The sequence below is a fragment of the Equus asinus genome, chromosome 17, assembly GCF_041296235.1.
Source record: "Equus asinus isolate D_3611 breed Donkey chromosome 17, EquAss-T2T_v2, whole genome shotgun sequence".
Lineage (NCBI taxonomy): Eukaryota > Metazoa > Chordata > Mammalia > Perissodactyla > Equidae > Equus > Equus asinus.
In genome coordinates, this window is record NC_091806.1 from 40,176,418 (window position 1) to 40,195,322 (window position 18,905).

The 18,905-nt window shown below is 50.1% G+C and overlaps 1 protein-coding gene across 1 annotated transcript; it reads right to left on the reverse strand.

Moving 5' to 3' along the window:
• Window positions 1–13,815: 13,815 nt before the first annotated feature.
• LOC123278094 (uteroglobin) lies at window positions 13,816–16,716 on the reverse strand. Its single transcript, XM_044750458.2, has 3 exons — window positions 16,538–16,716; window positions 14,267–14,454; window positions 13,816–13,962 (listed from the first exon to the last, which is right to left on the reverse strand). The coding sequence occupies exons 1-3, from the start codon at window positions 16,590–16,592 to the stop codon at window positions 13,930–13,932; spliced, it is 276 nt and encodes a 91-aa protein (XP_044606393.2). The 5' UTR covers window positions 16,593–16,716; the 3' UTR covers window positions 13,816–13,929.
• Window positions 16,717–18,905: the final 2,189 nt, after the last annotated feature.

Consider the following 18,905-nt stretch of genomic DNA (forward strand, 5'->3'; position numbering starts at 1 on the left):
TGGCTTCTCTGACTTGCCCTGTGGAACAGTTAGGCAAAAAGTGTTAGTCAAGGCTCAGAGCTTCTCAGACTCTAACACCTGCTCCTTAAATCCCTAAACCCCACACGCTGTGAGTTCCAGGCCAGAGCCCTCAAGCCTGCCTCAGCACATCTGAGGGCTGGGAGCCACTATTTCTGGCTAGTTGTGGGCAGTCAGCTGGTCACTGTGCAAAGAGCAACTGTTTGCAGGAAGACAAGCCACTCGATTCTTAGCACCCGGGGCATGGCAGTGAATTGGCATGGCTCCTGCCAGGCCCCCGAACCAAAACCATACCCTGTGTTGGCTCCTCCTGGCTCTGGGTGAGCCCTGACCCGGAGTTACTGGAGCTTCAAGGGCAGGGCCTGGCCACAGATGGGGGAGCGGCCAGGGAGCCTGCCCTAGGCCCAGCCTTCCCCTGGCTCCGGCTCGGAGGGTGTGAGCGCCTTGTACCTGGCTCTGGCCTGTGAGAAGAGCAGGAGAAAGCCTCAGCCAGAGCCTGAGGGTGGGAGGGACCCAGGGGATCCTGAAGCCCTGCCTGGGGATTTGGATTCTAATGTCTACTGGCTCCTCCTCCATGCACACAGTGTGAGTACGACACATGGGTGCCAGGTTGTGAGCCATCTTCAAGGCCCCTCAGGGAGCCTGCCCAGGTCCCCACTCAGAGGTCTGGCAGCAGTGGGGGGTGGGGGGGTGGGTCTGGGCCAGCAGCAGCTCCCAGCTCATCCTGCTAGAAAGTATCAACTGAGACCAGATGTTTACCTGGTCTGGGCTTGGCGCATGGCTATCCTGATGAGCAGGAAGCGGAGGTACAGCCTGTGCTGGCATCTGGCTGCAAGTCCCAGCACGGCCCAGAAAACAGGTTGGAGGCCATTCTGATTCTTTCCATCCTGTTGGGCCACTGGGGGTCAGGTCACCGGCTCATGAGGTCAAGGGGTCAGCTCATGGGGCAGACCAGAGCTCAGCCTCCTCCCTCCACCCTGGGCTTCCGGCTCTGTGCTCGCTCAGGAAGCAGCCCCTGAGCACAGCAGACTTTCCCTGTGGGTGTGTTCCATTCTCTTCTGCCTCGGTGGCTCCTGGGGCTGACCCCTGCATTGACCCAGGACCCTCCCGGGAGGGCCTGGCAACTTCTGGATACTCCAGCTATTTTGTCCACTGGTCACGATGCCTAGGGCCTGTGAGTTTTTAGAGGATCTAAAAAAATGTCATGGATCTACTGGCTCCAAAATATAAAGAGAAAATCTCAAAATAGTAATTAATAAATATTTATCTAGGTAACGTTACTGCAAATAGATTGTTGCCACTCATTTCAACCATGATATAGTTATATGTAGATACAATAAAGTTTAAATCGTAGGAACCAAATCATAATTCTTCCTAGGATCAGAATTATTAAATTTATACAAGCCCCTTCAAAAGTTTACAGCCAAAATTACATTCATTATGAGAAGTTTATCTATTTGAATGTGTTTGATATAATATGGAGTGGGAACATCAAAACTAAGATTAGCGTCTCGTGTCCTGCTCGCCCAATACCCGCAGCTATGGCCATACCAGAGCACAGCCACCCACAGAACAGGCAGCGTGGATCAGAGGGAAGAAATACTCCAGCTTTCCTCTCGTCCCATCCTCCGATCTATAGCCAGAACCTTCCACGGGCTAACCAACTGGCATCCAGCCAGCAAGGGGGCCCAGGTTTCCTGGTCCTTAGAGGTCGGCCTCCTGAGGCACAAAACAGATCAGAGACAGGTGCAGAATGGATGGTTGGGTGAGTTCAAATATAGAATAACCAGCACATAACAGTATCATTCTATATATTCGGCTCTGGATCTCGCTTTTCCCACTTAATACTATGTCTTGGATAGCTTTCAACTTTGGCACCTGTAGATACACTTGATTTTTCTCATGCTACACAATATCCCTTTGCAGGATGCAATCTAATCTTATATAATATAATGTAACCAGTACCATATTGATGGACGCCTGAATTGTTTCTAGTTTTTGTCCTATTACAAATCACACAGTGACCTACACGCCTCCTTCTGTCCTGGGGGTTCTTTCCGTGGGAGAGACCCCTGGATTTAGACATGCTGCCATTGATATTGACTTTCCCAAGCTCATCCGTTGCCACTGCAGACGGGTTGTTGATGGTGAATGTCAGGGCTGGGAGGCGGGAGGGTGTCAGGGTGGGATTGTCAACTGTTCTGATTTCCCACAGGGATCTTGGTCATTTTTCCAGTGCAAATTGGCCCTCAGCCCATAGATAGGACAGTAGCTAGTCTACTGAGAGTCGGCAGAGATGTTAATGTGGGCTGCTGAGAGGCATCCTGGGGGCACACATCACCCACCCCCCAGCTGTGGGTTGTACCCAGACACAAAGTGACCTGGCTTTTGCTGTTTGGAGGGTTTCAGGGAGGGGTCGGGGTGCGGCAGGCTTGACCTGCTGAGGATCTGAGCCTTTCTTGGCTCCCCACCAGGCAGGGTGGATTGAGCTGAAACTTGGGAGTGGGCGGGTGGAGCGGGGCCAGGAGCTGGGGATGTGCCTCCGGTGTCCGGGGCACCCAGCAGAACCAGCAGGTTCTTTGCTCTGGGATAAGCTCCCTCCGAGGGGTGGGGACACTCAAGTTGATGGAAGTCCCTGTTCTGCAGGCTGGAAACTGGTTCCCCTCCGTTTCACAGGCCGGCCCTGGGGATTTGGGCAGCAGATTTCGGGGCTGACAGCACATGACACGATGCACTTCTTGACCTTCCTCAGGAAGCTTGCTTACTTTCTTGCTTAATTCTGCAGGTTCTTTGTTCGGTGGCGAGTCACCCGTGTCCTGCCCTCCGTTTCTGCCCTCTCCCACCTTCCCTGTCCTGTGCTTGTTCCCACCCGTAGGCTTGGTAGGTCACCGCTGGGGCCCCTCTGCCCCAGCACCCTCAGGGTGCTTTGCACGGGGCTCTCAGCCGTCATGGGGCACATGAGCCGACATGGTCAGCAGACGTGGGGCAGGGCCCCGCTCTGATGCTGGCCGGCCCAGCGGCTCTGCAGGGCTGCAACTGTCCTGCGCGCACAGGGAGCAGGGAGGGGAGACAGCTGCAGGCTCCTTCTGGCTCTTGGTCTGAGGCCCAGCGATACCTCACCCAGAGGAGCCTGGTGAGCCCCTGGCCCTGCGTCCCCCACCCAACGGCCTACGCTGTCCCCTCTTATCACCACCTCACCTTCGGTCCATCAGGGTGATTCAGGGTCCTCGAAGACAGGCGCTTAGGAAATGAAATAGAAGTTCCCTTTATCTGTCAATGTCTCTGGCATCTATCTATCATCTATCTATCTATCAGGTATCTAGCTTTTTCTATCTATTTTTATAACTAAAGTAGTTATCTTCTATATTAATATATATTTTGTATCTAATATATATTACGTAATGTATATTTATCGCACATACATATATAAATATATAAAGATCGTATATTACATAGGATACATAATATACACTATAATGTTTATATTATAGGGGGCCGGCCCAGTGGCATAGTAGTTAAGTTCGTGTGCTCCTCTTCGGCGGCCCGGGGTTCGCTGGTCAGATCCTGGGTGTGGACCTACACACCTCTCATCAAGCCACGCTGTGGCGGCAGCCCACGTAGAAGAACTAGAAGGGCTTACAACGAGGATATGCAACTATGTACTAGGGCTTTGGGGAGAAAGAAAAAAAGGAAGATTGGCAACAGATGTTAGCTCAGGGCCAATCTTCCTGACCAAGAAAAAGAAAAGCATAACAAAAAGAACCTGGTGTTATGATGCATTAGAAAAATGTTTATATTATAACTAAAATAAAATGTAATTTCAGTCTCAAGCCTTCATTCTGCTAAGGGGATAGAAACTTAGTCTCTGTCATCTTGGGGACCCCCTCTCCAGGGTTGTGCCTATCTTTCAGGGGGCTTGTGCGGAACCAAGGAGTTGGCAGGATTTGTGTTGGTGAAGGCATCTGGTACTTGATATCTATCACCTGTCACCAGCCTGTCCCTTGTTTGCCATCAGTCTGTGTGGGCCGCTCCTGAGTGGTCCCTCGACATCATCCACAGGCCTCCAGTTCACTGGCTTTCTCTGCCACCTCGGGGCCACTCCTGGGTGCACAGGAATCCTGCTGCTGCTCCCACGCTGTGCCGGGGCCTGGAAGTTCTGCAGCGACACCTCCGAAGGCCTGTATCATGCTCCCATTTCTTCTTGAAGGGTTCTGCCCTCTGCTCCCAGATTCTTCAAACCCATCTGGGGACTGCCACCTCACTAAGGCTTGGTCTCTCCAGTGGCTTACCTGGGGGATTTGATGCCTGGAGAAGATAATTTTTTACTGCTTCCCTACTCTAGACAACAAAAATTATTCTCAGTGATAGCTGTGACATAAAATGAACAAAAATAAAGGTCAGAAAAGAAAGGCAGATGGTGATCATTTATTTATATATTCATGAAGATCATTTCTTTTATTGAAATACACACACACACACACGTGTGTGTGTATATATATAAAACCATGCCAGTAAAAATAAAGATATTAGAGCACACACAAATAGTCACACATTAAAACACAACTATTTATTAATAGTTTGTAGATTTCCCTAACGAAATTTGATACTTTGGTTATAGTCCGATATATTAATATTTCATGTAAATAATTATCAAACTATATTCACCAATAAGTGAATTTTATTAAACCAAAATGTCTGCCAAAGGTAAAATGTAAGCAATTGCTCAATTGTACCACTGATATAATGTTTTATTGTTTTGATTTGTCCTTTAGTTCTAAAACAATCAACTGAAAAAGAATACGTTTGAACTTCAAAGATACTAAAATTCTATAAAAGATTTTATGTACGAGCTAAAATTTTCACTTTTCCAATAAAAGTATTACACCTTATACTCTTTTACTATTTACAATTTTAAAACTCAAATAAAACCTCCAAGTGGCCTCACAGTATGACAGAAGCGCAGCAACTCAAGTTCTGTTTCTTGGTCTTTACAACCACGGTGCTTTTGTCGTTTACTTTGAATTTACGGTTTGAACGCAGGAACAAGTAGCTCACAGGAGCCAAGTCTGAGGCCCGTTCCAAGGATTCTGCACCTTTGTGAACCGACTCTTGACACAAACGTGGCAGAGACCAGCTGTGTGACTGGGAGTTCTCAGAAATACTGTCCACACAGAATATAATGTTTATTAAAAGATAAGCCGTAAACTTGCTCATTTGGAGCTTACATCTATGTTATGAAAACTCAACTGTGACCACAGCAAATACGTAAAACTCTGGGGAGTTTGTAGGTTGGAGTATTTTGTCACCGACGTTTAGAATTGCTGGCACCTGGTGATAGTGAAAAGCATACTGACTTTTAGTCAGTCTTAATCGTTGTTTTTATTTATTTATTTTTTTGGTGAGGAAGATTGGCCCTGAGCAAACATCTGTTGCCAATCTTCCTCTTTTTGTTAGAGGAAGATTGTCAGTGAGCTAATATCTGTGGCAATCTTCCTCTATTTTATGTGGGATGCCGCCACTGTGTGGCTTGACGAGCAGTGCTATGTCCCGGCCCGGGGTACGAACCTGCGAACCCCAGGCTGCTGAAGCTTGGGGACTCAAGCACTGCACCACCGGGCCGGCCCTTAACCATTGTTTTTAAATCCTTTTACTGCCTGTTCCTGGAGCGGGCGGCAGGCAGGCTGCTGGTTTCTGCGGGGACCACCAACCTGAGGTAATACTTGCTTGTCACATTCCGGCCTCCCTGAGAATCCTTTCCTAGGCCAGGGGTGCAGTGGGGGCTCTGGAAGTCTGGCTGTTACACGAAACGAGCGCCTGGAGGTCTTTCCATTCCTGGGAAGGTCTAGGATTCTGAACTGCATAAGCCAGGAAAAGACGCCCCCTTTCTCTGCCTTCCCAGGGCCACCTGAATCAGAGGCAGAGCCAAGAGAGGAAAGAAAAATAAGAGAGAAATAATAGGTTACTGTTTCAAAAACTTCGCATGGCAAGTGGACAGCTTGGGAGGAATCTCCTCTGCTTGTGCCCCTGGGAACTGGACAGGCGCAGGGCGGCTGCACCGTGCCATGGTGGCGAGGCCCAGGTGAGGTCCTTGCTGTCTCTTCAGCCCCACACAGCCGGGAAGAGGCCAGGCTGCCCAGGCCTGAGATGGCCGGGTGGTTCTTGGGAGCTGCCTTCGGCTTGCCCTAAATCTCAACTCCGGGGAATTCTACTTCTATCCTCTGGAAGGGCCAGGAGGAGCATCAGCTCCACCCTCCGAGCTCTGGAGACGTGGTCTCAGGCCCAGAGAGATGCTGTAGTTAGCAGAGGTGGCCTAGCATGTTAGGGGCAGAGGCAGCACTTGAACCCGGCCCTGCGGCGCTCTGCCCACGAGCCTTCCCGCTGTGCTGAAGCGGAGAGCACAGCCTGGCTCCTGCTGTTTATTGCTCATCTCTAAACACACCCAATATTGTATGAGCAAACACGGTTAAATGCATGTGTGCTCTGAATTTCATGGGCCCTTGGCGCTTGTAAAAATGCTGAAAAACAACCACTCCTGCTGTAATTCACTTTTCTCTAAAATCACTGGTGGCTCTTTTCTGGGTGGGTTCAGAAGGCCAGGAGATAAGATAACTAGAGATCACGCGTCCCTCAGTCCCAGAGGCTGGAGATGGAGATGCCTTGGCCAGGCAGGGACAACTGTGAGCAGCCTGTCCCCAGTGGCCCCGGAGAGGCCTGTGACAGACAGGTGGCCTGACCTGAAGGGACAGAAAGTGTGGGGGTTGCGTCCTTGGGGCTCTGGCTCAGCATGGGGTTCATGTCCAAGGTTAGGGTCCACGTTGCCCCGCTGAGGTCCATTCTCCCCAGAACAGCCAGAATGACCTTTTAAAAATGTAAATCAGATTACGTCATTTCTCTGTTAAACCCTTCTTGGCTTCCCACAACACTTAGAATAAAATCCAAAAATTTTACCTGGTCCTTGCGACCCGGCGTGACCTGTCTTCAACCTTCTCTCAGGTCCCACCCTGTGTCACTCCCCTCTCACTCAGTATGCTGTCGCCTCCTTACCTGCAGGGTACACAGAGCCCAGACCACCTCCAGGCCTTTGCTCTTGCGTGCCCTCTGCCTGGACAGTCCACTGCAGATTATTTTCTGATTGCGCCTTCTCTCATCATCATACAGGTGTCACCTCATGCATCCCCTCTGCGGATAAGCCTGCCCTGGTCACTGTGTCCCCCTCCTCAGTCACTCCGGGTCCAGAATCTGACTTTCTTGCCTTCAGAGCCTTTGTCACCTTCGAAATGCTCTTGTTGACATGTTTATCTGTTTATTACCTGTCTCCCCCCTAGAATGTGAGCTCCACGCTCACCTCTGGTTCTCCAGGGCCCAGCACACAGTCAGTGCTTATTACATATTTGTTGAATGAATAAACAAGGCTCTGAGCCTTTCACCCTTTGGCCCCAAGCCCCTGCTCCAGCCTCATTTCCAGGTGTGCTGGAGCATTTGTGGGAGGCTGCGTATAGCACCCAGGCCCACCCCTGGGGTCTGGCCTCAGCAATTTCTGGCCTCCCAAAATGCACTCAGCTGTCTTGCCCCATCTCCACCTGCTGAAATCCTTCTTACCTTCAAGACCAAAGGCAGCCCACAAAGTCTCCTCTCACCTCGTCAGGGACAGTACGTCATTGACAGTGCCAACAGCAGCCATGACTCACACCTCCCCTCTGCCCGGCACCTTGCTGATGCCCTCTCTCATTTAACCTTCACAAGAACCCTCTGAGGTAGGTACTATTCCTGTCCCCATTTCAAAGATGGGGAAACTGAGGCCCAGAAAGTCGCCCAAGCTCTCCTAGTCAGCAAGTAGAGGAGTTAGGATCTAAACCCAGGGCGGCTGAGCCCAACCCATGACCTGCACCCTCTCTGCTGAGCCTGCCTCCCTCCAGCCCCACCTCGCCTCTCCCCTCACTTGCAGCACTGGTCCCTGCAGTCTGTCTGGAGCGACCCAAGATCCCGCTGACATCCCCATCTCGAGGCTCCGAGCCCTCCTCGCTGTTCCTGGAACCTTGGCATGCTGTGCATCTCCGCCACTGTTGCCGAGTGGGATTGAAAATAATTTTAGCCCTCTCTCCCCACCTCAAGCCTCTGCCCTTTCTGGGGTGGTGGAGGAGAGGCACCCTTTTTTCCCCCTTTATCTTTTATTTTATTAATTATTTTTGACAATAGAAATTGATTCCAGGGGTCGGATGTGTGGCTTGGTGGTGTGGGGACCTGGAATTGGCCACCCCAAGATATGTCTCTTTTGCATCAGGATTATTTGATGCTGATTGTTTTTGATAAACTGTGACAGGGAAGGAGGCTCTGAGGAATGGAACTTGCCCTTCGTTAGGACACATTTACATTTGTAAGGTAAATCTCTATCTGTAAAGGTGCCTCCCTCTCTGCATCAGGAAGAAGAAAGGAGATGACCTTCTCTCTAGAAACTCTTAATCAATACCAAAGGCAAGGACTTAAATCTGCATTTTATTGTGCTAGTCTGGTAACCTGCTGTAACTGACTTCCCTCCCCCTCCCAACGTTGGCATTTCTTTAAGGATTAAGCATCTTTCCTTAGGCTAGGAACTGATTGCTGGGCTCACCTGTGACCACCCATCTCCAGACAATCGACTTGCCTCCGGCTACGCCCTCTGAGATAGCAGACCATTACCTGCTGTGTCCATGAAGCACTGTTCTGACAGGGCAATCTTGTGACTATTGTGGGAGGGACTTTTCAATCACATGTGAAACACCCTGTTTGGGGGTATACAACCACTATGTGCACCCCGCTTCTTCGGTGCCCTTTCTTCCTTCTGGAAGAAAGGCCCTGGGCCATGGTTCCTCATAAAGCGTTGTTTAATTTTCTCTTGCTATTCTGTCTCACGTGAATTTAATTCATTCTCTGGCCAGATGAACCCACATTTGGGAAGAGGAAATGTCTTCCTCCCCTACAGTTTTGGCACAGTCAGCAGGATGAAATTTACCTGGCTGGACACTGCTTGCTCCTGGACTGCTGTGGCCGAGAGATCCCGGACCCCTGACGAGAGCCGGCAAGAGGTAAGAGTTCTTACCATGTCAGTCTCCCAGATCTCTGCCTGCAGGCTCCAATGGAAGCAAGAGTGGTGAGTTTTTGCTCTTCTAAATTTAGATTAGCAGGAGAAAATGTTGGTGAGGCTAGCTTCTTGGATTCAGCGACTGTAGGATTTGAGTACTCACTGGTTGTAGATCCTTTTCCTCCCAGAGATAGACTTTTCCTTGTCTCTGTCTTTTTGTTTGTCATAAGACACAGGCGTCTCTATAAGCCTGTTGTCTGGGCTTTTTGTCTTGTTCTATATCTTGAGAGCTTGGTTTTGTGACCTTTCTGGTCTCTGCCATCGGAGGATGCATGTACTGGCATGCATCTTGGCGGCCAGTCACATAGACTGGGGCTCTGGGAAAGTTTAGATGTCTTGAGAGCTTGGCTCTCTTTGTCTGGCTATGTAAGCTCTCGGGGAAGTTTGTCATAAGAGGTCCCAATTGCTTTCATAGGGGGCCTTTGTTGTCTGAACCTTTGTTGCTTACTGTGCAATGAAGGTCTTTACTTTCTTAGGCTATTTTTGGGAGTGAATTTTCTGGATCTCTTTTGGGGACACCGCTTTGTCCTTGGTTAAGCTCTGGTTGAGTTGCTGTTAAGATCCTATTCGTCAAATCGGCCAGATGCTGGATCATTTACATTCAGAAAACTTCTAAATTGGGGGAAAAAAAATTGTGAGAGCTCTCATCTGGTATATTTCGGACTACCAATTCGGTTAGGTAGTTTTCTATGCTGGTTTTCTTAGTTTTCTCCTTATTTATCATTTGTGTCTCTGTTCTAATTATTTGTTTAGTTGTTACCATGTGGTTTGTGTAAAAAATCTCATAGATGAGATAGTACATTTTCTGATAGCCTCGTATTTCCTTAGACTAAGCTGGTTCCATCTGTTTCCTCTTCCCCTTCTAAGTTGTTACTGTCACATCTTATTTCTTCTTGTGTTGTGAGTTTGTGGTTAAAATGACCAGATTATGTTTATTCTTGGTGTTCTCCTTCCCTTTATCTTGAATGTTATAATTAAGCATTTGCTAACCTGTTCTGATGGAGAGCTGCAATTTTTTGATTTTATCTGTCTACTTATCACCTTGCTCAGAGTTTTGTAACCCCTTTCCTTTTGCTTTTCTTTTTTTTTAGGTATCAGGGCCTTCCTGAAGATTTCTTGTAGGGGAGGTCTTGTGGCAATGAACTCCCTTAACTTGTTTATCTGAGAAAGTTATCTCTCCGTTGTATTTGAAAGATATTTTCCCTGGATAGAGTATTCTTGGCTGAAAGTTTTTGTCCTTCAGAATTTTGAATCTATCATTCCACTCCCTCCTAGCCTGTAAGGTTTCTGTTGAGAACTCTGCTGACAGCCTGATAGGGGTTCCTTTGTAGGTCATTTTCTTCTGCCTTGCTGCCCTTAATCTTTTTTCTTTGTCATTGAATTTTGCCAGCTTCACTACTATGTGCCTTGGAGTGGGTCTCTTTACATTGATAAAGTTGGGAGTCCTATTGGCTTCTGTTACGTGGATTTCTAGCTCCCTCCTCAGGTTTGGGAAGTTCTCAGCTATTGTTTCCTTGAACAAGCTTTCTGCTTCATTCTCCTTCTCTTGGCCCTCTGGGATACTTATAATCCTTATGTTGCATTTCTTCAGTCAGATAATTGGTTGCACCAGGCCTTGAGCTTGGTGGGCAGGGCCCCCCCTCCTGCCCCCGACTGGGACAGAGCCCGAGTCACTCCCTGGGGCCACAGTGGGACTGTGGATTTTCCCACTGGACCAAGGAAGCATCACGCTGGGGCTCAGGGTTGTCACTGCCCACTCCCACGGCCCTGCTGGGTCTCACTGGCCTTTTCGGGGCTGCAGCAGAGCTATGGGCGTTTAAGGCACTTGGCAGTTGTGCTCACCTGGCTGCACTGCATCTGCTCCTAGGTCTCACCAGCCTTTGTGCTTGGTGGGCGGGGCCTCCCTACTGGGTCTGAGCCCGAGTCACTCCCTGGGGCCGCAGTGGGACTGTGGATTTTCCCCACTGGCCCAAAAAGTAATCACAGGGGCCTCAAGCCTGCAGTCACCTGTTTCCACAGTCTCGCCAAGCTGCACGCCCACCCTTGGGGCCACAGCGGTGCTATGAGCGCTTCAACTGGGAGATCAGTCGCTCGTGGATATTGGGCTGTCTCGGGGCCAGAGAGTTTTCACCTATCTCCACCTCCTCCCTGGGGGTAGTCCATCCACCTCGCAATGTATAGCAGTGCAGCTCTCTCAGGCATCCTGAGGTGCTGTGTGAGTATCCTCCACTGATCAAGGAATGTCCATTTAGTTGTAGCTCAAAGGGGGAGAGACAAAGGGAACTGCTCACTCTGCCATGTTGCTGATATCCTAGGATGATTTTTAAAACCAATCACCAGTACTTTTTCAGCAGTCGATGCTGTGTGGCCTGTGCAAAGGCCCTGAGGTGGGAAGGGGCTTGGATCTTAAAAAAAACCACAACTGAAGGAGGCCCAGGAGGTGTGGGTGGGGGTTGTGGACTGAGCAGGAGGAGTGAGCAGTGGGATGGAGGTGGGAGATGACAGTTAGTGATGGGCATGCTCTGCATTTAGTATTTTATGAGAGTCCTGGGAAACTTTGAAGGATTTTACTTGGGGGGGGGTGTGGCAGTGGAAGGGGGTTTTCATTTGATAAGAATTACCTTGGCGGTTGCCTAGAGAAGGGACTGCAGGGATACCATTGTGAGCTGGGAGCCAGTTAGGAGGCCCCTGGGGTTGTGCACGGGGGCTGGGTGGTGTTGCCAGGGGTGGCCCGGTGGACACAGAGAGGGTTCCCAGAGGTGCTCTGGAGGTAGTCTTGCTTGACTGGGTGTGCTGGTGCTGGAGAGGGGAGGGTCAGGGATGCCCCTCTGGCTTCAGGTTGGAGCAGCCGGGAGGATGGAGATAGACCTTACTGAGATTAGAAGCAGACTAGGGAGAGGGATCAGGAGCTCTGCTGGACAAGAGGAGTTTGAGATGTTGGGTAGAGGGTAGGATACAAGGGAAGGAGGTCTGGGCTCTTTTGGTGGCAGGTAACAGAAACATAGAGGAAAGCTTCTAAGTTTTCTGCTGGGGCCCAAGGGCATGGCTTAGTGGCATTCAGAAATGGTGGGGGTCGGGGGGGAGCCCCAAACATCCTCCACACTGCATTCTCTGTGCACCTGCTCATCTTCCCTTTTGCTTGATCCTCTGCCTGGAATGCTGTGTCCTCCTGCCCTCATCCCTCCTGTCTGGGTCCCCTCGTCCCTCCTGTCTCCGCTCAAATCATAGACAGGGGACTCCAGAGCTGAGGTCTGTCCAAGCCACTCTTACTCACAACGCTCCTTTAATTTATTCTATGGCTTTTATCACAGGTTTATCTATCTGTGTATTTGTTTACTTGCTTCTTTTGAGGGAGCTGGTAATCTTCCCTGCTAGATGGCCAGCTCCCTGTGAGCAGAGGCTACTGTTTTATTCACTCCTCTCTATTCGGGGCTTATGTGTTTGTTGGGTTATGAAATCTGCTCCTGGGTTCCTCAGAGTGCCCAGCACCACTGTGAACACATTGAAAGTGCCAGTAAATACCTAGGGATTAATTTCATGTCTGAGGTCCCCTTTGCCACAAGGAAAAAGGGGTGACTGATTCTCTTTTTGCGTGAAAGTTGACTGGACAGGGACTCAGGCATCGGGGACAGGGTGGGGAGCAAGTCAGAGAGGGACCTCGGGGTCAGAACAAGAGCATCGCCCAGTGGACAGCAGTAACCGGGTGCTGACCAGTCTGGTCTTGACCCTCCCGCCCCCCCCAAGCCTCTTCTGGGCAGAGATGTCCTTAAAGCAAGACTGACACAAAGGGACGGTTTGGCGTGCAGGCCTCTGCAATGTAAGCCTGGAAATAGGATGTCTTAACAATGGTGACCGACAGAGGATCTAGAATGTGCATAGGAAGGGGTTTTTCTGTTTTCCACCTCCTTTAAAAAAAGTCCGACAAATAATTTCATGTAGCAAATATGAAGTGTGCAAAATATTTAACCCGCCATCTCTGAGGACTCCCCTCAGGGTCTGTCACTCCTCAAAGTCACCCCCAAACACCCTGGTCCCTAATCAGGGAATCGAGTGTATTCCTCCCTCTAGCCTTTGTTTTCTAAGCATCTGACAGGAATCCGATTCCTTCCATAAGTGGAGGGCAGTGTCGTGTGCTGTGTGTGACGTGAGCGACTCTGACACAGGGCCGTCCAGCCCCTAATGGTCCCTGCTGCTCTGTCAAAATTCTTGAAATAGCCACCATTTATCTTTGGGAGATGGAACTCTCTGGAAAGCTCCATCTTTGCTTGCAGGCACGTCTGGGTAGCATAATCGCCTTTAATATTTCCTTTTCCACCCAAGAGCAGGATCTCAAAGGGACTGGAAGAAACAGAACAATCTCATCACTACAAGAATAGGGGTTGTGGGGTCAGCCACCACCCTATGCAGACCTCCCCTCCCTCCCCTGCAGGTCAGGTTTGATCAGGGCCTTGGTACTTTTCCATCTTCTCTCTGCCCATGGAAGGGAGTGTGCGCTGGAAGCTGCTCTTGCCACCTGTGGCTAGCCTGGAAGGTGGACTGGTAGGGAGACATGGGCATGGGCCCCTTGGGGACGTGTTTGCATGCCACTGCTTCTCTTTCTGCTCCTGCTCAACCTTTCCCTAGCAGTGGCAGACCTTCCCACTCCAGCACAAATTAAAAAAGAGGCAAGGGCACAAAGGTGAGATGCTTATCCTTTATTAAAGAGAGCCAGCCTAGGCTGCTGGGGACAGTGAAGGAAGCATCCTGGCAGTGGCAGGGGCTTCCAGCAACTGGAGCTCTTCAGTTTCTAAATCTTAAGCACACAGTGGGCTCTTTGCTATTTTGTCCTAAAACAAAGAAACAAACAAACAAAACCCAATATAATAGTGAACGAACCTTAAAGTTGGACCAAGATGGCGAAACACAGAAACTTTAACATCAGATAAGAAGTTCAGTCAATCTGGGAGGAGCTAAGCTTGTAAACACTTTGATTATTTCTCAGAAGCCTCTTAAAAGGTGAGATGACTGTGCCTCCTCCCCCGGGGACATTTACATTGTGACTGTCCTCTCTGGATTGCAAAAGGGGCCAAAAAGCATCCAGGGGCTTGGGCAATCCACTGCTAAGCAGTGTGAGTGGAGGAAGCCGTGTACCATGAGCTTTAAGATGCTGTCCTTGGTGTTCTTGGGGAGTAAGTCCACCAGCGTCTTCAGCTGGGTCGCCGCAGCTTTCATGTCTGCATCAGGGTTGAAGGGTTCCACTGCAGCCTCGAAACTGGCAGGTGTGCCCAGGAAGAGGCTTTGAATGACGCCTGCAAAGCTCTGGCAGATTTCTGCAGAAGCTGGAGCACGGGAAAGAGAAAGCACATGAATCCAGGCCCCTTGCCAAGCTGGCCAGCTCCCTGGCTGGGCCCACCCCTGGTGCAAACAGCCAGGCCTGTCAGCAAGAGATAGCAGCCTTTTCGTCGATGGTGAAGGATATGAGATTGTTGATGCTCCAAGCAGCTGGCTCTTGGGCTGTGTGGATACTTCCTGGGTTGCAGCCAGCTTTCTGTGGCTTGCCTGAGCCTTCTTGCACTTCCTGGGTTGGGGTGAGGCAAGGCGCCATTTGTTCTTTCCGTTAGATTTCTAGGCAGAGTATTGACAGCAGAAGCTGCTGGTCTGATTTTTTTTTAATTAATTATTATTGTTTTGAAGAAGACTGGCCCTGAGCTAACATCTGTGCCAAACTTCCTCTATTTTATATGTGGGATGCCTGCCACGGCATGGCTTGGTGAGCTGTGTGTAGGTCCGTGCCCGGGATCCAAACCGGCAAACCCTGGGCCTCTGAAGCAGAGTGCACGACCTGAACCACCGTGCCACCGGGCCGGCCACTGTTCTGATTTTTCATGCCGTGTGGGGGCTGGGAAGAGGCCACGGAGAATTTTGGCTTCCACTAGAAACAGGTCCCCGCCCTCAGGAACATGGGCAAGAGTCACCATTTCCTACTTCTTCTTCCTCCTTCTTCTCACTAAGCCTCAGATCCCGTCCTTGAGTTCTCTGCCTTGTGTGCAAATTCGGCTTCTGTGCCTGGACTCCAGGGCCCCACCCAAAGTGGGCGCTCCAAGTCAAAAACCCTCTCCGGAACCTAGACCCCTGCTTTGCAACTTACTATGTCACCAGGGAAGTTATTTTAGCTTTCTGTGGCTCCGTTTGCTCATCTGTAAAATGGGGATAATATCCCTACTTTGTAGGGTTGTCGTAAGAATGAAAAAAAAAAAAACCATGAAAGGGGCTCGGAACAGTGATTCACACAGTGTAAGTACCAAATAAATGTTGGATATTATTGCTGGTGTTATTACCTGTGTGCTCACACATATGCACAAGTGCACCCCAGATCCACCCCAAAACTTATTTGAGTCCCGTCTTTCTGAGCCACCTCCACTGTACACAACATCAAGTTCTTCTAATTAATATACTTTTCAGTCCAAAATGATGTTATTTCCCTTTAGAACGAGCATCTCTGCACAATAGCTGTTCCCACCGTCTCTTGGTTTTGGTTTTCTAACTCTTCCCTCATCCCATCTCGCCCTAGGGTCATAAAACTTATTTCCATGGGTATTATGAAACTTTCAAAGTGAGTTCACTGGAATTAGTTAAAAGAATATATGTATATAAATATATATATATATATATATATATTTTATTCAGAGATGAGGCTGTTAGGTGTTAAAAAACAGGTAGGTGACCCAATTCCCAAAAGATCCAGGGGCTTGGAGGGAAGTGTGGTTGACTGTTCTCTCCCTCTCTCTCTCTCTCTCCCCTCCATTCCTTTCCTCTTAGTGACAGCTGAAACTACTCAGAAACTGCTAATCTCCTTTTCGCAGAGGACAAAAATGTTTAGAGAACTCCACTCTGGGTTGGTAATTTCCCAAAGGAAACATCCTCTTCTGAAATATTCCTCTCTGCCCAGAATGGGAGACCTTGCCTTGGTTTGAGTTTCTTTTGAGACATGAGGCTTTGCAGCTCCTTCCAGCCCTTTGGCTGCCACACTGGTGTGCAGACCTCAACCTTGGAGGCTGCACCAAAGTCTCTTGGCATCTTGGGGTCTGTCCAAGATGGGCTTTGAGGAGCTCGTTATTCCTATTCTGTTGGTCGTTGGACAAATGCATCTATGTGGGATCTCCTCCATGCCTCCCTCCAGTCTATTCCACTCCCTGGAATCCTGAGGTTGTTGGATAGGGAAGATGGGATCATTTTCAGGTTTTCTCACAGTCTCAGGGGTCTGCTCAAGTTTCCCAGATGGGCTTGTTCACTCGCCCAGCTTCCTGGCCGGGAGTCCGCATGTCCAGGCCCTCCCAAGAGCCACCCTTTCTCCTGAGCAGAAGTGGGTGGCAGGGAGAGTTCCGGAGCCCAGCTTGGGGGAGAGGGGCTCTGGGCACTCACCAGGGCTGCAGCAGAGAGCCAGGATGGCCAGGGTGACGATGATGGCGAGTTTCATGGTGGACAGGAGGCTGGTGAGTGAGGCTCTGGCCGTGTCTCTGGATCCGGTGGTCTTGAGTGAGATGTGCGTATTGAGATGCCTTCTTATATGCTCGAGGCTGCACCCAGACAGAGGAGGACAAGGCGTGGGACCCAAATTATGGGACCACACTATTTACTTGGGCATCGGATCCGTGGAAAAAGTAAATATTCTCTTTTCTCAACCCAGTTTCTGACCCCATTGAAACTGAGGTCAGACAATGGGCCACTGGGGAGGGGTGGAACCCAGAGTCCTACACGGAGGCAGCAAGGAGATTGGAGTCAGAGAGCATGGAGACCTGGCTAACTGTGCCACTCTCTTTGAACCTGAGCACTGGGGCAGTTCAGTTCAACAGAAGCAATTGTAGAGGCCGCCTGGACCCAGCACCCCAGGAGAAACTGAGTAGCAGTGACAGGATGCGGACTCAGGACTCCTGATCCTCCACTGGGCTCCTTCCACCACTCCTCTCCCAGGGAGGCGGCTGAACCTCAAGCCTTGAGGATCATACGGTCCAGAGCATCACGGTAGTCACACTTGGGGGATACCCTGGAGAGAAGTATGTCGACAGGTGAGAGACTTCTCCAGAATGCCCACGAGAAACCCAAGCCCCAAATCAGGCTGGAGAATGCCCTGCTTGAGCTGGGTCCGTTCCCACCTGCAACTGCTCTCAAGTCCTGCCCTCCCGATGGCCAAATCGATGGGCGCTCCAGCCCTTATCTCGCTTGATCTCATAAGGGCCTTGACCCTCTTAACGTTTCCTTCTTAAGCTGTTCTCTCTCCTGTGCTCCCACGCCTCAGTTCTTTCCTCCCCAACTGTCATTGTTCTTTACATGTTTGTTCTTTGCTCACTGTGCTTACGTGTTGGTGGTTCCAGACTTTAGCCATAGCCCCCTTCTTGCCTCCCCTCGCCACGTCCCGTGGCCACTCCCTTCCTTCTCCAATGCTGATGCCCCAGAACACAGGCCTGGCCTGGCAAAAGTGGAGTCCTAAACGGCCCCTTTGCCTCTTAGCTTGCCTTCCTCAGCCATCCTCGGAAAGGCCAGCAGAATGAGCTTTCTAAAATCCACTGATCATATCCTTCTCCTTCTTGAAACCCTTTGAAAGCTTCCTTTTTGTGGTCAGGATAAAATTCAAGTGCCATTTACAAGGCCCTTGTCCACTGACCATTTGGGCATGTGGCATTTGAGCCTCGGTCCGCCACTCCCATACGGTAATCTAACTCTAGCCCGGTATTTGCAGATTTGAGAACACTCCATGTTTTCCTTCATGCCATTCTACCTTTCACAGGCTACGCCTTGGTCCTGGAATGCACATCTTCTGCCTTGTCTACTTCTCCCAATCCTATTTGTATTTCAAGATTCAATCACATGTCTGTTCACTCATTCATTCAACGAATGTTGACACCTACTGTGTGCCAGGCACTGTGCTAGGACTTGGGGTAGACATGGAGAGGCACTGCCTGGAGCCCCTTCAAGAAGAACTTGCCACCTGGCTACGAGGAGTGTGGTCAGCAGAGAGCTGCCAGCTGCCAGTAACTTTCGGGTCTGCTCCAGCTGCAGAGTGCTGTGTCACTCAAATCCTGTCCTTCCTGGGGCTGCTCACATCTGGCGACTGAGCAAGGAGGGCACTTCTGCACCGTGTGGGATAATTCTGGTGGGCAGGACTTACTCCAGCGCTCCCTGCCCAGTTGGCTGAGACTTTGCCAGGCCTGCATTGCAGGCCAATTTTCCTTTTGTCCAGTCCTGCTTTCCCCACTTCCCTTCACAGTTGCTGATCCCTAATGACAATCTTGCACTCCAGACTCCATCTCAGCATCTGCTTTCTTGACAGCATCAACCCACGACGGAGATGCAGCGATGAACGAAGCAGGCCTGGGTCCCTGCCTCTGTGGAGCTTCAGTCTGCTGGGGGAGACAGACAAGGAAACAGGGATGAAAACAAAATAATTGCAGGTGTGTTCAGTGCTAGGGGAGGAATTAGCATGGCGCTGGAACAGAAAAGGTGAGTGAGACTCACTCAGGTGGGGGAATCAGGGCGCTCCTCTCCAAGCAGGTGATCGATGCTGAGCCCCATATGCGGAGGGGTTCTGGGTGGAGGGGATGCCAGCACCGAGGCCACCAGGTGGAAAGGACTTGAGTGGACCTGAGGAGCACAGAGGGGCCCTTGTGCTGGAGTGAGGAGCATGTACCAGATGTACAAGACCGGCGGGGACCAGATCTCACAGGGCCTCCCTCTAAGGTCACGGAAAGCTCTGGAAGGGTTTTTTTAATGCTTTTTTTTTATTGTGTTAAGA

Coding starts and splice junctions, on each gene's coding strand:
- LOC123278094 (XM_044750458.2), bottom strand. CDS start 16,592: ATGAAACTCGCCATCATCGTCACCCTGGCCATCCTGGCTCTCTGCTGC. Junction 14,455..16,537: donor GGCTCTCTGCTGCAGCCCTG/GTGAGTGCCCAG, acceptor CCCGTGCTCCAG/CTTCTGCAGAAATCTGCCAG. Junction 13,963..14,266: donor ACAGCATCTTAAAGCTCATG/GTACACGGCTTC, acceptor TCTTTGTTTTAG/GACAAAATAGCAAAGAGCCC.